Here is a 22,742-nt window from a genome sequence, read left to right as displayed (position 1 = left end):
GTTGGAAATAGATTATGTTATCATTTAAACAATATCATTTCTTATATTATTTCAAGAATAAACTTTAAAATATGCAAAAGTAAATGATAATTTCATCTAGAGTTGTACATGTTCGCTTTTCCGCCTGTTTTCTGTCGATTTTTTTCTCTCATGTCTTTTGCACTCTAACTGCACTTTTTTATGAGGCGCCGTTTTACTATTTATTCCTTATTTTCTGATATCAAAAAATATTTCTTGATATCAAAAAATAAAATTTCTGATATCAAAAAATTGAATTTCTGATATCAGAAAATATTTTTTGATATCAAAAAATATTTCTTGATATCAAGAATTCAATTTTTTGATATCAAGAAATCCATTTTTTGATATCAGAAATTCGATTTCTTGATATCAGAAAATAATCTTTATTTCTTGATATCAATAATTCGAATTTTTGATATCAGAAAATCATTTTTTGATATCAAGAAATCCATTTTATGATATCAAGAAATAGATTTTCTGATATCAAATAATACTGATGATTATTTGATATCAAGAAATACATTTTTTGATATCAGAAAATGATTTTTTGATATCAAAAATTTGAATTCCTGATATCAAGAAATGATTTTTTGATATCAGAAAATAAGAAAAATATCAATGATTGCCCCCTGTGTATCAATAAAAGCCTCCGAGCTCACCCATGAGTCCTAACATTTGGTATAGTGTTTCGGTCTTGTTTAAGGAAAGAATATTACAGAGTTTGGCTTCATTAGTTATAAGAAATTTTGCATGATTGTGTATCTCACATATTTTCATTGAAAAGCAATTGTACGTTCCAGTTTCTTTTATATGCAATTGTTAGTTTCCTCTGAAACAGATTTGTTCAACTAGGTTTTTGTAAATTTAAGCCCAAGTATTTGGTAATATCGTTTTCTAAGGTTTTTTTTCAGTTGATGATGTTGCGAATTTAGTAAGTCAATTAGTTCTGTTTAGTATATAAAAATCAGGAGATGTGTTATTATTGCCATTGAGACAACTATCCACCAAAGCCAAATAAAATGAAGTGGATATAAGAAATTATAGGCAATCGTTCGGCCTTTAATAATGAGAAAACCCAATACCGTAAAGTGGGCTATAAAATGTCCCGGCATGAAAAATATGAAAAGATTTATTAAAGGGAAACTTCGCAAAAAAATCAAAAATTGATATTATGTCCATTCTGTATAAAAATGCTCAAATTTATAGATATTAAAGTTTTATTCCGCTAAATAAGAGATCACCATCGATTTTAAATTTTTATTATCAGTTCTCTGAGCTCCGCCATCTTGTCACCTTCTCCGATGAAAAATCCCGATATGTCTATAAACCACAAAGGAACAAAACTACAGTAAACGATGTAGTCGTAATTGCGTGTCGATATCTTGTCAATCGTACGGTTGTTTTATCTGACTGACTAACTTGATACGGAAAATGGTCTTATTTTTTTAAATTACCATATAGTCTGTTATTTTTAAACTGATAATATTGTAATTAGTTAAAAAGTCAAAGTTCAAATCATAAATAAGTGTTCCGTGGAAATTGTTTTCGAAAATCTAATTCGTTCATAATTCTTTAAAGTAATAAACTTTATTTAAATAAATTCGGATCTTCCCTCATCTGATCACCAGCATGGCTAAAGGTATTACTCCCAAAGGTATTGGAAGGGGTGTAAGGTGACACGTGCAGGTATTCAATCGATTTCCTGTCCGGCGGGCTTGCAAGTTCATGCATCGTTTCACTTCTGTAGGTATTGATCAGTGTACACGACCGTAACTTATAACTTGCCATTTTAAACTATAAGGTGCATGTATAATACACATTTTTGTCTTGCGTGTCCGAAAGTGATATAATATACTAGTCATTGCTGAACTCATACGCTAGTTTATAAATAACATTTCTGGTGTAAAGAATATTATTTATAAAAAAAAAATAATACAAATTTATTTTTTTGAAGAAATACAAATCTATTTACATATTTTTCCAAGGATTAATTTGGGAAAATGTAATATATACTCGTTGTCAATAGTTTAGGACAGATTGGAACATACCAGAATTATTGATTTAAAAAAATGTGCGCACTTGTCGACGATTCGTGTATACACACGCCTGGGTAGAAAGTTACGGAACTATAGTCAGTAGCGCAATTTAAAATATGTATACATTGAACATAAGAAAGAAACATACATTTTGTGTAAATTGTGGTAAAAGTTTTGTAAATAGACTAGTCCACGTATGCCAACAGTATGTAATCAACGAATTCGATAGACTATTGTATACCAAAAGAAGAAGAAGAAAAAAAGAAACAATTTGATTTAAATACAGGTCAATTTATAACTTGCTTTGGTTCATCGAAGTTAAGAACATCAAATTCTTTATTACCTTGAACTTTACAGTTCATCGGTGTAAATACAAATTTTCATAGTAAACGAGTAAACTCACAGATTTATATATCAATTAGATTGTTCTCGAATAAAGGACGAAATTCGTCATCATCACAATTGTTCCAACATTCATGTAAAATATATGCAACTGGACGTACACTAATAATCCCCAAGGGATGTGAATATTTTCTAGGAAAACTATTGAGTATCAATTTCGGGATTTATTTTCTTTCTTGATATTCAATGACAGCAATTTAAAGAATAAACTGCTTGTCGGATATTTGTCCGCTTTAGGGGTATTCTTGCAAGTTGAACAGACTTATAATAACATTCAAAACTAGGGAAAGATAACATTAAATTCGTTGTCTTTTAATTTTAAACATCGTTGGTCAAATAATTATTTAAGTATATATATACGTTGGGAGACGACGATTAATATAGTAGTCTCAGATTTTAATAAGGCCGTTCCCGATTATGAATAAATTTGGTTGACGTTTTTCACACTTGAAAAGAATATCTATTCGTAATTTTTCGATTCCATTCCATGAAGATCCTTAAAATTTCCTGTCAACTTTTTGAACCTCTTAAGTACAAAAGTAATTTTTCTTTATTCGTACATATTATATTCCGCTTCGGTAGAGTTATCTTCAGATAGTTTCAGATATTAATTAATACATGGCCTTCAAAAGTCTAAATGTAAGTGTTCTCGTACATGATTTTTTCGCCTAATAAAGACAAATAAAAATGATTTAGTAAAGCTATTTCTAATTTCTAAGTCCCCCTTTTTTATGAGACATAAATCAAGGACAAGACTTGTATATCATTTCATTCTGACATATGAATAAAGTTTCCCGTCTTTAACCGAAAATTGTGTATTTCTAAGTAAATTAACTTATTTGAATTCAAATAAATAATAGCACCAAATATAATTAAATAATTCCACGGTGACCAATTTTTATTTGTCACCAACTTGAATATGTATTTTTAATGTGTGTATTAAATGCTCCCACTGATCCGAATAGACAGTCACACCTGGCAAGGTGTGCCCTAGAGGCGTGGTTAAATACCGAAGTGCAAATAACAATTTACCTTTCAACAAGCCATCTACGAGTATTGCCACAAAACCGTGAATACACACATCGTATAAACCTAGTCATAGCAGAGATAGTAAAAGGGCAATAAGAGTACACCAACATATTGTCTTTACAGATTATTGTACTTTAATTTGTTCACCTTATCAGTCCGAAAATGCATTTATTAAAAATAAATTTATAACTTTTTGTGTTGTCTACAAAAATAATTCGAATATATACGATTAACATAGATAATTTATCTCACGAATGAGTACAATTGAACGTCTGTGCGTTTTATCTTCTTATTATCGGATGGTTATTAGATAAAGCATAAGTCATCGGCGCGCTTACGATTACGTTAAAATATGATTAAAAACCAAGACTTTTAATGATTGTATTTTAAATCCCGGCATGCAAAAATCAGGAGAAAACGTCACGACCTACAGGAAGTGGTTGATATTTTTTCATTAATTATTGAATTTCTCCTTTATTACTGCACATATAGCGATAAAACTTTGTGAATATATATATTATGTCATAATGAACATATTTAAACCATAAGTAAAAAATCGTGAATTTTCCCTTTAAGAAAGCTAACGGCCTAATTTATAACAAGAAAAATACGAAAAACAAATATGACAGACACGAACCAACGACAATTGTATATCCTTACAGGCTTCTTACGTGGGACAGACGCTTAAAGATTGTGGCGGCCTGGGACACTGGTGTTTTTATCATAACATACTGTAAGAACAAACAATAATTTATGTTTTTATTGGTATTAATATTGATTTTGTTATCAGTAAATTCAAAGCAAACTGAATATTATTGTCTTTTTGTTGATTGGATATATAAGTATCCGGCCACGTCCACTCTGTGTAGTATTTGTACTTGTATTTATCTGATGAGTTAAGCCTTTTTCGACGGATTTTTATAGTTCGTTCTTATATTGTACTGTTACATCCATATCCTAGGTTAGGGGAGGGTTGGGATCCCACTGACATATTAAACACCACCACCATTCTGTATGTATGTGCTTGTCCCAAGCCAGGAGCTTGTAATTCAGTGGTTGTCGTTTGTGTATGTGTAACATATCTGCTTTTCGTTCATTTTTTTTTTATATATAAATTAGGCCGTTAGTTTTCTCGTTTAAATTGTTTTGCATTGTCATTTCGGGGCCTTTTATAGCTGTCTATGCAGAATGGGCTTTGCTCATTGTTGAAGGCTGTACAGTGGCCTATAGTTGTTAATTTCTATGTTATTTGATCTCGTGTGGAGAGTTGTCTCATCGGCAATCATACCATATCTTATTTTTTATATATAAAAATCAGTTGAAATGGTCTTTATTCATCAGATCGATACAACGAACAAAAACAGCTTATAAAAAAAAACACAGACTGGACGTGGCAGTATAACAATACCAAGAAGAAGAAAAATACAGCTCGGAAAGCATTCTCACCTACTTACAGCTAGTTCAAAGCCAATAGCAACACACATTTCTTGTATTTCGTCTATTTACGTGACATTTTTTTAAAGACTGCTATAGCATCTATTATACTGCGCCTTCAGTGGCGGATCGAGAACGTTTTAAATAGGGGGCCCACTGACTGCCATAAAAAGGCCCACTACAGTAATGCTTCAGTTATTCCCAATTATAAACAACCAAATTCTTGCCATGATGTGTGACCGGGCCATCTAGATCCGCCTATGGCCTTGTATTTAAGAATTGAATGCTCCTTTTTATAAATCCATTGGGGTATAAAAGCGTTGACCGAAGTACATTGTGTATGCAGTGCGGAAGCCCTTCCTTCTAAAAATGTGCGCACGGTCAAAGCTTTTACAACCCTACGAATTACAAAAAGAAGCATTCGATATTATAATCACATATTTAGCTAGGATAATGAAAACACGATTTCTGTCAAGTTTTTCTTTAATTTACAAGTGCATTTTATTGTGGGAGTTCGGGTCATCACGAATGTTACATTTCATTGTGTAATGAAAGTTAATTTCAGAAGGACGCGAGATTGCTGTTAGCCATTCAAAATAACATATCATATAAATGAAACATACATGCAATGCAATTATATATCATTTAAATTACATTTGTTTTATATGTGCCTTTATTGTGAAGTATTGAAAAATTTATGTAGGCTTGATGTACGTTTTCATTTCTTAAATACCTTTATTTTGAAAGCGTTGGTCTTTCAAATTTGTATTACACGACAGTCAAGAAAGGCACAATTCGTTTTGAGAATATTAGTATGTTCAATTTAGGTAGGTACATGCATTGCATTAGATATAGATCTATAAGGCGAAAAGATCGTGTATTACGTCAGTTGAACCTGAATATATCATCAAGCCATCGTATCTAAATCTTGAATACATCATTATTTGTTTTCGATAAGTCAAGTTTTGTTAAACATTTTCCAGTATTTAGTTAATTTTAAGGGTTGACTAATTCTTTCGATTGGGATTGTTCGTCGCAAAAGTAAATACTGTGTTATATTTCATAATAATTTCAAATATCTTCAATATATTGTCTTGTTGTGCATCGGACTCGAATTGTGAACTTAGTTTCAAATATTGTTTAGTTTTCTAGAGACTTTAAAGTCTAAATCATCTTTATAAAACTTGAAATGTATAAGCATTTTGTTTTTGTTACAATGGACCCTTTGCCATAATTAAAATGACAAATATCGCCCGGAGAAAAGAAATAGCGCCCGGGGGAGAAAATAAAGCGACCGGGAAAAGAAAATAATAATATCTTATAACAATAAATGTTTTCCTGAATAAAAAAAAATAAAAATCATTGCTTGTTTTGCCTAAAGAGTGAAGATAGTGTTGTTGCACTTTTACATTTTGGATTTCAAAATTGTATATAAGTGATCATAAGTAAGTAAGCCGTAAATATAAACAAGAGGAAATAGAAAAATCATGAATGATATTGTCCTCGATCAAAACGTATGCTTCGTTTTTAAAAAAAAATCAATGCCCGAGTCTAATATTCGCAACTGCATGGTGACAACTTTTCAAAGTTTTGTATTTTATTACACACACTTGAATTGACATTGGAAGATCGTGGAAGAGATTCAACATGCCTGTCACTAAGAATTTGTTTTATACCAAACACCTGCTTTTAACATGCATAGTATAATTGTTTTATTTGCTGATGCTAATATACATGTGCGTGTCACTTCTATCGTTCTTAAATAATGTGCAGCTCTTTTAATTTTATAAAAATAATATAAATCTGTGAATTTTAAGTTGTTTTGGCATTTATCATTTTGGTATCGTTTTTGAAAAACGTGTCTTTTGATGTCTAACATTATATAAATCCTCAGCATAAGCTGTGATCCATTATTATTTGTCTTTCGAAATAGTATTCATATATTATTGTTTAAATTGAAACATTCATACTTGTTTTTGTGCTTTATTACAAATGTCTATTATCCGAATTTGCAAAATACTTGTCTAAAATTTTTAAAAAATCAAATGTTTCATCGACACAAAGTTGTCTCATGCCAACGCAATTTCTATATATTTTCCCCGGCCGCTTTTTTTCTAACCCCCCCGGGCGTTTTTTCTTTTTCCCAGACGCTTTTTTTTCACCCGGGCGCTCCCGGGCGCTTTTTAGTAGGACCCCATAATAATTGGTATACACGGAAACATTATTTCACATATTTCCTGATGTTTGGGCTCATGGCTGAGTTTGAATGCTTTTATTGACGCACAGGGAGCCTTCATTTATTCATTTATTTCTTATTTTCTGATATCAGAAAATGATATTTTGATATCAGAAAATGATTTTTTGATATCAGAAATTCGATTTTTTGATATCACAAAATCATTTTTTGATATCAGAAAATCTATTTCTTGATATCAAAAAATAATTTATATTTTCTGATATCAAAAATTTGAATTTCTGATATCACAAAATCGATTTCCTGATATCAAGAAATGAATTTTTGATATCAGGAATTCGAATTTTTGATATCAGAAAATATGCTTTATTTCCTGATATCAAGAAATCGAATTCCTGATATCAAAAAATAGAATTTTTGATATCAGAAAATCATTTTTTGATATCAGAAAATAAGTATTAAATAGTAAAACGGCGCCTCATACTTTTTCACCATTACATCGAAGAAAGGCTTAGGGTAGTGCCAAACTTAATATTTGCATAATAGAATTCATCAGCGGTGAGATTGAATTTAACATCTTAAACATGGACCAGACACCAATAAAACTTATAACAAGTAATAGAAACTGCATGGTGATAAACATCATGACATAAACGTTTTTATTTTAACTATCTGAAGACAAATTGCCACTATCAGATTTAAAAAAAAATCTACCACCATTAAGAACACATTTAGTAATGGCAATGATAAAAGTACGTGAGGAATGATAACTGAACATTAAATTATACAGTAGTCAAATAATTTGTAGCTAAAATAAGAACAATATTTGAAAAATGATCTCATACACGTCAAAACTGATCTAATCATTTGTTACAATTGTTACATATTATGAAGATTTATTAGAAAGAAGGGATACAAACAATATCATGCTTTTTGGCATCATTTCCGTTCGTGACCTTGGCCTTTGTAGTATTTCTATATCTGTGTCAATGTCTAATGAAATATTTCAATGATTCTAACTTGACAGACCAATAATTAGCTATATTAAGGTGATTTGTCTTCTCTAATATAAGATAATTATCCAACCTATTCCACAAAATTACAAAATACAGCTGTATTGAAAAACGTGTCGGAGGTACCACATTCATATATTCATTTCCGGTTCTCGACCTTGGCATTTGGGTATATGAATGATATATACTGACCGGCTTTAGAAACGCAACACTAGATTATTCTTTTCAATTTTCATTTTTAATTATGCATTTTTTTGTAAACAAACTTATGAATAGAAAGTTCTGTCATTACTTAAATGTTTGGAAAAAAAAATGCAGTTCGAAAGTTGAATTGATTACGTCATTTTCGATGTTCAAATATCGTGGTATACATTGAAACCCTGGTTTTCCCCTTACCAATGAACGTGTCACCGTCAAAAGCAATGACTGCCTGTTACAAACGCCAAAATGATAGTCAGAAAGGTCAACCAATTCTGTTCGACATGTTTTGGTTTCTGTTTTACACCTTCTGATTTTGCCGTTGTTCCACCCATTACAATGGGTTTTGGCAATTATGCGGTTGAAACTTTAAGGCTTTAAATGTTTTTCTGCAGTCGATTCTTTGCCAGTTCAGTTAATGGGAAACATTTATGGCATTAATCTGTGCAAAATTTCATTCATCAATTTGGTTAGCAGTTGACGTTGCGGCCGTAGATCTGTCTCACAAATGACGTTGTCTAATCAAATTCTATTGACGTTGCATTGTCACTACATGTTGATCTAGTCTTTGATGGTCTTCAACAAATCCAGTCTACCGGTATCATTGTCGGAAGGACAGTAAGACGAGTTTCTGACGTCAATTTTTTGTGTTGTAGCACGTTCACGTTTTCCTGTTTGCAGAATTCTAATGAGTTAATTCAGCTTTTCATTCCTGAGTTTTGGCAATATGGAGATGCAACATTTTTTAAATGATTAAAGTGTGTCCAAGGATTGAACAAACTGTTTCACAAAGAAAAAAACCCGGAAAAAATCTTTTATTGGTTCGAAATTTCTCTTTCTGAAATTTCGTGCGATCTAAAAAATCTGGTATGTTAATATAACCACAGGTAAGTCAGATGTTTATTTTTTGAAAGGGAAAGACATATGATGAGCATGAGTAGTAGTTGTATGAGGATCAAACATTATTTGGTGAAAAAAATTTTACAAAATGAGTGTTGCGTTTTTAAAGCCAGTCAGTATATATATGTCAAGTCTATATGAATCATTCTGCGATTTAAAATAACATTCAAGACCAATAAACAAACAGTTATGTTTCATTGCTATTTTCTCTTATATAAGATCATTATCCGATCTATTACATAGTATCAACAAAGACAAGCCCAACCTAAATACAAAACACTTCGGACATTTATACTGCCATAAAATTAAGATGTACTATGAACAAAGGTCACAAAATGTTTTATATATTTTTTCCGTTGAACGTATTAGAAATAATAAAGAAACTAAGGTTTCGATTCCTTCGTGAAAGTTGTCCTTAGATGGAGTTGGCTATTACTAACATATCTCTATTGACCCGGGTGTTCCTAACAGTACTTATAAATCGCTGGCTCCCAAAATTTTAAAGTATGAGCCTCTCAAATGAAGGTAAATCCAGAAAAGCATTTTGTGCGCACAAAATTTATAACATGTTATTTTCATTTTATACATAGCACTCCTCACATAACTTTTTTAGATGATATCCCATAGTCATTATACACCTTGATCCATAAATAATATTTAAAAAAATCATTTTAATATTGGTTACTGTAAAAATTATGCAAGTTTAACTGGGTCAAATAAAAAAAAAATATGAAAGGGGTGTCACCTCCAACTTGAAAACATATGTAAAGGTTCATGTTTGCTGTTAAAATCCTACAATAATTTAGATAAGAGTAACAGGAGGTGCCAATGCTGTTGTTTTATGAATTATCTGGGTAATCCGCAGGACACAGACATCCGTCTATGCCTATGATAGGGGAAAAATATCATATCCTACTTTTCAATGCATCGTTTTTTTTTTTTTGAAACCAGCAAATCATTTGGCTAAAATAATGATAAAAATCGACACACATTCTATGAGCCAATGGATATCCATTCAGGAAATCTATTCACTGAGGAGAGGAAGGCTGACACATTTACGGGGTCTTAGCATGAACGGACATCTCGTTACTTGAATGAGATCTAACGATTACGTGGAAGAACCATTCAAAATAGACAATGACAAAAAAATTCCAAAATAATTTCTTTGATCAAAAGTAAGTACTGATAGTTTAAATTTTTGTTAAAGTAACTTGCTGATTTTGATTTTTTGCCATAAAAAAAAACATGCATTTGCATACCCGTAAACAAAGTCATTATTGAAATTATCTCAAAAGCAATAAGAATTTTGCATCAACAAGTTTATGTCGTTCTAAATCTGGAATTGTAAACCCTTATTATAAGATATAAGGAGGAGTAATACGTAACATATACCATCATTGTCCATATCTGAATCGCAGGCATCACCGTATCCGTCCTGGTCAGTATCTATCTGATCTGGATTAGAAAGAGAGGGACAGTTGTCACATGCGTCGCCAAATTTGTCTTCATCATTTCCTATGTGTTCTTGGTCGGGGTTAACAACAAATTCACAATTATCCTAAAAGTCGAATTATTTATTTTTAAACATTTGTTACGTTGTGCAAACATGTTTTTTTTCAACGTATTGTCGACATTCGTATAGGAACCTTTTGTGCTCTTCTTATCGATTTGTTTCCGTTGGATTTGGTTTTGTATTCGAATGATCGGGATTATCAAGAAAAATGAAAAAAATATCATTTACCTTTAAATGGACAGTACATATCTTTTATATGATTTCGTGTTACTTAAAGTTCTGTGACATTGTAGAAAATACTATACAACTGATCTTAATATTAAGGATACCACAGACACAGTTAAGTCTGCGTAGAAATTAAATTGACTTTTGTTTGTAATCTCTCCCCCTATCTAGTCCCTTTTTATTATAGAAATTCATAAAAACCATTTCGCCTGTACATAATAGTACATTCTAGAAAACAAAAAGTTGAACTATGATAGTCTACATCACAACCGACCTATTTATTTGAATAGCAGAAGATTACCGTTGGATAGGAATACTGGTTTTATGTTGGATAAGAATACTGTTTTTTAGCTGCAAATACAATGTTTGTATACATTGTAGCTGCGCAGTGAAGACGTGTGAGTTCGATATATACACCCGATGGCGAACAAATTGTTTTGGAAGAAAATGAAGTGTCTTCACATCAATAAAATGGGTGATTGCTATTGAGTTGTCAGTAGTTTAAACCTGTTTCTCCTTTTGATGGGCTTCAGAACAACGTTTTTTTTTCATACTGTGCATTTTAAATCAATGTCTGAATAATTCTGACTGAGATTAAGAATACATTTGACTTTCCAGAGATGAAAGTACTTACTGGTGAATTTGGTATCCCATCATCATCTATATCATCATCACAAGCGTCACCTACACCGTCAAGGTCCGTATCTTCTTGGCCACTGTTTGGAATAACACGACAATTGTCCTAAAAGAGTAAGAGAAGAAACCATATGTTTTATACAACAAATTGGAGGATCAATAAAACGAAACTATTAACAGCACTTTTTAATGTATTACAGCAAATCCGGGTTAGACAAACGAAAAAACGAACAATTCACAAGATGTCAAGAAATTTAGAGACATAATACTACACAAAATGTATATAATATCAATGCTTCAGAATAATAGATAGAAAGTTTGCTTCTAACATACAGTGGAATAGAAAGAAAGAGGAACGTTTGAAAGCCAGAGGCAGTAAAAAGCTTTTTACAGATGAATCACTTTGATTGTCCTATTAAGCGTTCAAGTAACAAGTACTTTACATACCCGTAAACATCCCGAGCCAGAACAATCGAGTAGTTTGTCTGGGACACCGTCAATGTCAAAGTCTTCTCCACATATATATCCATCACCAGCGAAACCAATATTACACTGTAAAAAAAATCAGAATTCATTAAAAGTGTGACCATTTCTGAAGTTTTATAACATTTAATTTTGCAATAAATTTCTTTTTTGTTCTTAATAAAACCAAATCGTATATACTACAGGAAAAAAAAGAGAATAATATTTCCATGTAAAAAAACATTGATAAATAATAATGCTGGTTAAAATGAAATGACAAATTGCATACTAAGTATGCATAGACATGTTAACTACTCTTACTTGACAGAAGAATCCTGCTTTACGTTGGTGCTTTATGCATCTTGCATTGATATCACATTCAGATTCCTGGTCAGGACATTTTGTTCCAAGTTTCTTACAACCATCAGTCTGGTTTCCATAGTAACCATCAATACAAGGTCCACATTCAAACGATCCCTAAAATAACGTTCGACAAGCCTTATAAAATGTAATGTTATGCTTAGACTTTTGTCTGGAAATAAGTAGGTTATTATCTTGCTTTACATACTTTAAACTGCTTTAATTTAGAAGCATCGTTTAAATGTTTAGACACAGAGGTTAGGTTACTGCTTACAGTCACTTCTACTTTGCTTCTTATATAACATTTAAATGCACTTCAATTGACTGTCAATCATCTGCTATCAGTTATTACCTCTTGAACAAAAATTTAGAATATGACGAGGGGACATTCGAAGTTGAAAGGAAACTGACAACGCCAGGACCAGTCGACAATAGCGTTGTGAGTTTAGGTTGTTCTGTTTAGCAGCTTTTTTTCTTATGCTTGCAAACGTTAAACATATATTTTGCATCAGCATGCCTCCATGATGGATGTGATTCCAGAAACATGTAATGTATAAAGGGACATCATATCATACGATTTTACAAGTTTGATTTGAAAGAATGGTGTTCCTTCAGGTATAGGAAGAAGACTTTGTCATATGGATTAGTAGAAGCTCATGCATTTATTTAATCGTATCATATCGTTTGAGTTATAGTGAAGAAGAAAAATGAAAGACAATACTCACAACAGTATTTTGGCACAGAGAAAAGTTTACACAAACTCCATTGTCGATGCTGCATTCGTCAAAATCGGAACATATCTGTAAATAGTGATATGTTAAGAAACTGCATCCAATTATGTACTTTGTGTTGCTTTTTTGTTATATTGTTGTCTGTTCTGTCCCCTTTTTCCATGTATCAACTATTTCGAAGTTGAATCTCTCTTTGTCAATATAACGAACTTGATTTTGTGCATATTGTACAATAACATTTCCTATTTATTTTTATCAAAGACTTGACTTTAGAAAGATGGTGACAAACATGGAATTTTGAACATAGAAGATTATTATCAATCATAACCAAGCAAGATGCATACAAAGTACAATACTTATACCAATTTAAGATTTTTGGTTGCGAATATTTGTCTTTTCGAAATTTACCCTTATTATCAAAGCAGTAAATTGTAATGCTGCATTCTGACCATATCTGTAAATAGTGATATTTAATTGTCTTATTGGTTGTTCTGTTACTGGTATTTTACATCCTGTATCCATGTATAGACTTTTTCGTATTAGTGTATTTATACATAAATAATCAGTGTGTCACCATCTTTTTAGGGTCTAAATACTGTTTTAGTACATCTGTATATTCATTTGTATATTTCATCTCTTTATCTATGTTATTCATAATAATTCATGTTACACAACACATTTCAATTTGTTTATAAAATGTCAATGTGAAAATATCTACCTGTTTTGTTGTGGTGTCATTGAATCCAACTCCTTCGACAGTGGCACCAGTATAACCAGATGGACACTCTGTACAACGGAATCCGGGTTCTAAGTTGATACAACTGGACATATTGCTGCATGGATTGGACAGTTCACACTGATTCAACATATGAAGTTATAAAGTATAACTGTCTATCGTGTACAACAAATATTATGTGGAGCATTTGACAACATTGCGAAATATTTGACTCCGTTGTATCTTTTTTTTTTTGTATGACCTCCGAATAAATCCGAAGTATTTCCATAATTTAACAGTAATGTAAAGGGCAAAACAAGTATGTGCCGGTGGGTGTGCCTAAAGAGCGAATAGTTTGTCGTTATGACGAGCATCACACCCAATAACTTGATTCTTGTTGTTTCATGAATACAATAGTCGGTATAGGTAAAACAGTGTGAATGTATCATCTACAGACCTTAAATTTGTGCGTTTTTATTGAGTTTCTGTACTTTGAAATTGATGACATATAGAGGAATAAAGGTGTCTTTTTTTAAATGTATTTTTACCATCTGATTGAAGTATTTCCCTGTAAGAATTTTTTTCATAGTCTTTTCATATTATTTTAATCTAGAGAGATCGTAAAGCTTTAAACTCTAGAAATGTTACAGCTATACCCAGAGAAATCATAAGAATTAGCGTACCAGATAAGCGAGATTCTCGATATTCGTCTTTTATCTTTAGTTTGTGATATTTTTTTAGTATGAACGGGAGTGCATCAATTCAACTTAATTGTGTTATACCAAAATATTAAACAAATGTTATACCTTAATTTTTTTAAAGTAAATTTTAAATTGGTAATAGTTTTTGAAAATATTTCATTTACAGACCTCATCTATGTCTGAACAGTAGGTACCATTTCCTTCGAAACCTGGCGGGCAGTTCCCACAAATGTATCCATCTGTGATATCCTCGCATGTTGCACCAGGAAAACAAGGACTAGGACTGGAACTGCAAGTAATAGGAAGTGACATGCAGCCATTAATTGTCCCGTTTCCAGTCATCCCACTTGGACATGGTCCGCACTGGAAACCATCCTCTGTATTTGTACACAATGATCCTTCAAAACATGGCTTAGACGAGCACGTGACAATTATTGTGGCACATTCGTTTTTCAAACCAGTTCCGGTTTTACCAGATGGACATGCACCACATGTAAATCCAGTCTCTGTTTCGGAGCATTCTACCCTGTCATAACAAGGATCTGAATTACATGATGGCTTGCATCCATCCCTTTCACCGTTACCTTTCATTCCTTCTGGGCAAGTACCACATTCATATCCAGTTTTTGTGTCCTTGCACAAAACTCCCTCAAAGCATGGATTTGTATTGCAACCAATGATTATCTTTTTGCAATCATCTTTGCTTCCATTTCCGGTGAACCCGATTGGGCAGTGCCCACATGTATGTCCTGATTTTGTATCTGTACATGATACATTTTCAAAACATGGATATTTATCACATTTTATTATAGGTAACTTGCACCCGTTTTTTGTTCCATCGCCTTCCATTCCAGACGGGCATTTTCCACATTTATAGCCTTTCCTGGTGTTTGTGCATAAGACACCTTTAAGATACAAAAGATAATATTTTACAATACACGTCAATCGTCAAGGACAATCGACAAGGAGACTCGGTTTCCCGAAAATAAACGCCAGAATATAAAAAAAATTTAAAAGCAAAATTGTCTGCTGAAAATATACTAGATGAGACAAAAAATCATCACAATTTATGGAACGCCACGACTGCCTTATGTTAATAATCAGCATTATACGCAGTGTTCACGGCATTATATGAAGTGATCACAGCATTATATGTAGTGCTCACAACATTATATGAAGTGATCACAGCATTATATGCAGTGCTCACAGCATTATATGCAGTGTTCACAACATTATATGAAGTGCTCACAACATTATATTAAGTGCTCACAACATTATATTAAGTGCTCACAACATTATATTAAGTGTTCACAACATTATACGTTTTTTGTTGTATGATGAGATTGATGTATGATGAGATTTATGAATGATGAGATCATTCGGTAAACTTCGTTTTTTAGCGGAAATTACCGAATCCATAATTGGTAAATTACGGTAATGCCCAGCAAACAAATTTAAAAAGTTATTAAAATCATGTTATCATAAGGTAGCATACAATATTTAAAACTGATTGAAATAAGTAAGGAAAAGATGAAACTGAGAGGTGAATGATTGAAGTAGTTCTGTTCGTCGTAAGAAATACGAATGGCAAAATGTAAGTTAAATAATAAAAAGTTTATTTAATGAAATATCGTAGGAAAATTTGTATGATATATTCTCGAGTTCATTTCCTACTGAAGAAATTTAGCAAGGTGCCACTTTATAGTGCGTACTCAGTTTTAAAAAGCTTAATTACCTTTTAAATAAAACAGTTAGCTTTCTATAACACATAGGTGCCATATTACGCTAGCTTATATATGTCATGATAGAGTCATTTTTGGCATCGATTTTCAGAATTTGGCATTTTTACATGAATAAGTATCTAACAGATATGGAAAATGCAGTTTAAAGCATTTCACTGTAGGTGCTAAACATAACTTTACATCAATTATTCCATTTTTTTACAAGCTTTTTAGCACGGCAAGTACTAAAATTGTCTTCTAAATATGATCAGCAGTCTTATATAGAAATTTAAACTTTCATAGAAAAATTTACCCTTTCAAGACCCTGTTTAACATTTTCATTTAAAGTTATCATCTCTTATGAAAATTGAGTTTGTGGGGATGAATAAAACGTTTACTACGTTTGTTCGTCAGTTTGCACGGTACATACATGTATATATATGTTCCGGACCATATGAGTATTTGGACCATACACGTATGGTCATGACCATATGCGTATACTCATATGGTCCGACCATACGCGTATGGTCCGACCGTACGCGTATGGTCGGACCATATGAGTATAATACTCGTTTGGTTATTAACGGGCCGGACCATATGAGTATTTGGACCATATAGGTATATTTATTTTTCCAAATTACATTATAAACGTTTCAATAATACAAGAACTTTATCTAAAAAAAAACAGTGATGGTTTAAAACATGACAATTTTTTAATTTTATAATAAAAAAACTACGTAAAAATTTAATATTGATGCCATAGTTAGTTTTCATCGCTAGTTACATTAGTGCATGTAGGCTTGGATGACATTCACTTCCACACGGAACATATATAAAAGTGGTATGCTTGCCAATGAAACAACTTTCCACAAGAGACAAAATGACATCACAGAAATTTTAAACAGCTAAACGGCCACAGTACGACCTTCAACAATGAGGAAAGCCCATACCGGATAATCAGCTATAGAAGGCCCCGAAATGATTTCAAATTTAATAAAGTCATTGGAATGGGAAAATTTAGAATTAAGAAGGAAAAAGGCTAGATTAACTATGCTGTATAAAATAAATTGGGGGTTAGTTGAAGTTCCTTAGGACAACTTAACAATTTCTGATAGACGCACTAGGGGGAAACATAAATTTAGGCAAATATCCACAAATAAAGATTTCTATCAATTTTCATTTTATCCTCGCACTATTTCGGACTGGAACTCACTACCTGAAGCAATAGGTATGTCTGACACCCTGGAATCCTTCAAAAGTGGCATATCCACTCTAACACTTGAAGGATCCACAGCAACTTATTAAACTTTAAAGCCACTGTACATAATGTATATATGTTATTGATAACGATTTTTCTTTGTCATATTATTTTTAAATTAAGTCCATATGTACATAGCACACAAGTTCCGGGAAGTTTTACACTCCTACCTAGGAGTCTACTCCCGTATTCGGAAGAAGAAAAGAAGAAGATGATAAACGAAAAATATTCCTAATTTATGTACAAACAAACGATCGAAAAACTAACATGTATATAACACATTAATTAACAAACGACAACCACTGAAATAAAGGCTCCTCCTGACTTGGGACGGCCACATATATGCAAAATGTGGCGGGTTTTAACATGTTAGCGGGATGTTGGTATTCTCCCTCTAACCTGGGACAGTGGCGTAACAGAACAACATAAGAACGAACTATGAAAATCAGTTGTAAAAGGCTTGTTAGTTTTCTCATTTGAATTGTTTTACATGGTCGTATCGGGGCCTTTTATAGCTGACTATGCGGTATGGGTTTTGCTCATTGTTGAAGGCCGTACAGTGACCTATAGTTGTTAATGTTTGTGTCATTTTGGTATTTTGTGGATAGTTGTCTCATTGGCAATCATACCACATCTTCTTTTTTATATTAACTCATTAGATGGGTACAAATATAAATACATATGATCTAACAAGAAAATAGAGTGAACGTGCATGTGGGCGGGTACTTGTATATCCCAACAATAAAAAGACACTATAAGTATTGATCTGAGAGTATATATAACTAATATAGTACCATGCTGTTGATTAAAAATAACATCACTCCAGACCCTTTTGTTTTCCACATAATTAATATTGCCAATAATTAAGAAGTTCCGGGTCGAATCGATACCAATAATATATTCACCTGTTAACTATTACATTATCTGTACGTTCCGCATCAGTTTCAACAAGAATGCTTTGCATTTGTTGCCGAATCACCTAAAACTTTATGCTATCGTATTTTTAAAAATAATTTTCAATTGGAAAAATATTCTTTTATGTTTGAAAGAAAGAAATGTTTACCTACATACTGCTGGTCTAACCCTAATATCTATAAGTTTGATCAACTGTTTAATTCATGTAATATTGTAATATTAGAAAAACTATGTAAATTTATCAAAGTTATAAATGTGAAAGTCAGTCCTCCAAGTTAATTTCATTGTATTGTTCACACATGTTTGTAAAAATTGTATCTTATAGTTATATTTATGTATGTTCTCTATAACTATGTAATTGTAGTTTTATGAGAAATAAAGTATTCGTATTCGCATCTGACAGGAGTACCACGAAACGCTGTATTTAAGATTTTGCTATATACACGGGTCGTAATCACAGGGTTGAAACTACTTAATTCAATCATTGTCACATTGTTCCCGATTGTAGTACTTTAATCAGTATGACTTTCTAAGATGACAATACGAATAATAAAAATCTGGACTTAAAATAAGGCGTATAGGTACAGCATGTACAGTTTTCAATTTGTTAGACGTAAAACAGCGAATCAAAGATTCAATTTTATTCATAACTCATAAAGGACAAAACTGTTGATTAAAAAATACTCCTTTCCAGAGACTTTTGTTTTCCAAACAAAATCAATAATACCAATATTAAATTGACAAGTTCCAGGTCGACGGGTTCAAACAGAAAGATGTTAAAAGCAGAGAACACTTCATCTTATAATCGGCATGACTTTATCAGATGACAATACCAATACTAAAATAAGGCTTACGCATAGTTATATTCTTTAATTCAGTCACAGACCCGCGATATCACGGATGTGTTCTAGTAAATATATATACATATTAAGTTTTGAATATGGTGAAACTAATCCTCAAAATAAGTTTAAAATGCCCTGGTGTGGAATAAACTTGGGTTAAATTGATCATACTTCTTAATTTACTTATTTCAATCCGTTTTAAATATTGTATACTGCCTTAATGATCACATATATAATAATAACTGTTTAAATTTGTTTGCTGGGCATTAATTTACCGTAATTTACCAATTATGGATTCGGTAATTTCCGCTAAAAAACGAAGTTTACCGAATGATCTCATCATTCATAAATCTCATCATACATCAATCTCATCATACAACAAAAAACGTATAATGTTGTGAACACTTGATATAATGTTGTGAGCACTTAATATAATGTTGTGAGCACTTAATATAATGTTGTGAGCACTTAATATAATGTTGTGAGCACTTCATATAATGTTGTGAACACTGCATATAATGCTGTGAGCACTGCATATAATGCTGTGATCACTTCATATAATGTTGTGAGCACTACATATAATGCTGTGATCACTTCATATAATGCTGTGAACACTGCGTATAATGCTGATTATTAACATAAGGCAGTCGTGGCGTTCCATAACAATTCCATATATTCGTGATGTCTCTTGATGTTATCTTACGTGAAAAGTGTTTTTACTATATCGCATGTAATTGCTCTCTGTAGATTTTCATGTCTTTTTTCTTATTGTTTTATTTGCAATACAGTGTTTGCCTCGACGAGTTAATATACTCATCAAAGATACCCGGATAGAAATTGTGTACGCCAGACGCGCATTTCGTATTAAAAAGACTCATAAAACGCCCGTATAAAATAGTCCAAATAACGTACGAAGTTAAGGACCCATAATTCAGAAAAGGTTTTGACAAATACAGCTGAGGTAATTTCATACTGAGGTAGAAAATCTTACTTTTTCAAAAAAATAAAAGTTTTGTGAACAATTGATTTGATTAATTCATATCGACACATAATTGCTGACTTTTGGGCTGGTGATACTCTCAGGAAGGAAATTACAGGGGCGAATCTTTTTTAAAGTGGGGTTCAAACTCGGGTCAAGGCATTAATAGCCATAAAAATGGGGTTCCAACCCCGGACCCCTCCCCTTTTTTGTGAAATATCCAACAGCAGTGGTATCGACTCAGGGGTTGTATACACACGCACTTGCCTCCGAAAAGAAAATCACAGATACCTTAATGAAGATAAAAATGAGGAATAATATCATTGACAATTGTATGCTAATAGTTAAAAATTATTCATCATAGATACCATAATTTAAATTTATTGTCGGCTGTTTATACGGTATTAGTGTTTTCGCGTTACGTTTATGTCTGTAAAAACAAGAATTACGTGTACTCAGAAATGTTTTATTCCCAATTTAGTGGAAAACACGACTTGTAAAAAAGACAAAAGATCAATATTTGTTTTTTTATCTTTTCGTGCTATGTGTTTATTTTTCTTTGTTTTATTTCTTTTTCAAATCATTAAGTGTATTTTTATTTTGTTCGTTCTTTCACTTATACATGACATATTAAACACTATTTGGTACACACTATGAGTACATAATGTCTAATTTTAATTGCAAAATAATCTAATTGTATACCTTTAAAACAAGGCTGCAGTTTACAGTTAGGCCGCAAGAAACACTTTTTGCCGTTTCCTTTGAAACCAGGCGGACATTTCCCGCATTTAAACCCTCTCTTTGTGTTTCTACAAGATACTTGATTGGAACAGGGATTATCAGCACATGTTAACTTCTTCAAAGTAAGCTGGTCCCGTGGAGCTAAAAAAAAATACAGGGAAAAATGGGGTGTTTTATGAGGTCTAATTTGCATATCTCTATATAATCCTGTTGATAAGTGGTATAATTTAAACTATACTGATAACTCTGGTACGATATTGTTCAATGCAGGAATTTGTCAGTTGTTTGCTCTAACAACTTTGTAGCAGTGCTTATCTTTACCTAGTAGATACTATACACATCGCCTGGGGGTTGTGGCTTTAAACCCAAGATGGTGCAGGGACAGTTTGGAAGGGAAATAATGTTCTACTGTTACATTTGTAATACTAATCATTTAATGGTTATTCAGCAATAGTTCCGTGTTAACAACTTCTTAAGATTCAGCTGAAAGTACACGTTGATTTTCGTTTCTATGCATTTTGCATTGTCGTTTGTTTTTGGTTACACTTCAGTGTTTCTGTTGTTTCGTTGTTTTCCTCTTATAATTAATGCGTTTCCCTCGGTTCTAGTTAGTAACCCGGATTTGTTTTCTCTCAACCGATTTATGACTTTTGAACAGCGGTATACTACTGTTGCCTTTATTTATATGAAACTGACTGAAACAAAACTATCTTCAAAATATTGTTTTTTTTGTATTAAAAACTGCTATATCTACTCACCTCGCTCTGAAAGTACAGTACACATATCACATTTGTTGATGATTTCCCGAAGAGATCGAGTTTCAGTTGCCTGAAATGGATATATTGCAAAATGGTAATAGTCTGCTTACTTGATTTGCTCATTATGTTCATACGAACAAATACCCCAAAATAATACTCCTATTAATTATAACTGATATTCATGTAATTTCGTTATTGTAAAGTTTTATTTTTGCATTTTTCATTAGAAATGCACCCAAAATGGTTATGCTGATTTATGAAAGGAACTGTAGAGTGAGATATCGACCTAGTAGTGTATGAAGCAATGTTATAAAGAACAATGTAGCTGTAAGCAAAAACATCAAATATGATTTCTGATTATCAGTCGACACCAAAATTATAGATTTGTGCCTCATAGTTAAACGGTACAGGACTAGTCTTATCCTTTAAATGTATAAAGAAACGTTGATAAAAAGTAAAATAACAAACATACCGAACTCCCAGGAATATTCACAACGGAAAGTCCGTAATCAAATGACAAAATCAAAACACCAAACACATCAAACGAATGGACAACAACTGTCATATTCTGCTAAACCTCTCACTTGTATGACAGTCGCATAAATTCCATAATATTGACAACGATTTTGAACAAAACAGACTCAACCGATTTAATTCTGTAAAAAAACACTTTTAAGTCCACGAAAAGAAAGATTCAAGCTAGATTTATAATAGAAAAAAGATGTTAATGTATATTATGATACCGCTCCGGTTTTATAATGAATGCACTAGATTACCCAAGCATGAAGAGAAACACTCAAAACATTGTACTTAGGAAGAACATGTTCATTTTTAATTTGCTGAAAACTTTTGTGGTCTCGTATTTGCATATGAATTACAGCACGTAAGAAACAGATCATAAATGATGTAAATATATGCGTATTGTTTTAAGTATTGACAAAAATAGATTGTAAATACA

The 22,742-nt window shown here is 32.2% G+C and overlaps 1 protein-coding gene across 2 annotated transcripts in view; it reads right to left on the bottom strand.

Annotated features, from left to right (window-relative positions):
- LOC139520530 (cartilage oligomeric matrix protein-like) overlaps positions 1–22,742 on the bottom strand; it is a 133,567-nt gene that overhangs the window by 98,136 nt on the left and 12,689 nt on the right. For both annotated transcript variants that reach the window (XM_071313248.1, XM_071313249.1), the window contains exons 6-14: positions 21,785–21,854; positions 20,988–21,167; positions 14,739–15,475; positions 13,873–14,010; positions 13,149–13,223; positions 12,385–12,540; positions 12,049–12,153; positions 11,600–11,707; positions 10,620–10,785 (exon numbers count right to left, since the gene is read on the bottom strand). In XM_071313248.1, the coding sequence (XP_071169349.1) occupies positions 10,620–10,785; positions 11,600–11,707; positions 12,049–12,153; positions 12,385–12,540; positions 13,149–13,223; positions 13,873–14,010; positions 14,739–15,475; positions 20,988–21,167; positions 21,785–21,854 (1,735 nt within the window). The remainder of the gene's footprint in view (positions 1–10,619; positions 10,786–11,599; positions 11,708–12,048; positions 12,154–12,384; positions 12,541–13,148; positions 13,224–13,872; positions 14,011–14,738; positions 15,476–20,987; positions 21,168–21,784; positions 21,855–22,742) is intronic.

Source organism: Mytilus edulis, chromosome 4 (genome assembly GCF_963676685.1).
Source record: "Mytilus edulis chromosome 4, xbMytEdul2.2, whole genome shotgun sequence".
Classification (NCBI taxonomy): Eukaryota; Metazoa; Mollusca; class Bivalvia; order Mytilida; family Mytilidae; genus Mytilus; species Mytilus edulis.
Note: the sequence above shows the minus strand (reverse complement) of the source record. Positions and strands in the feature narration are given on the sequence as shown.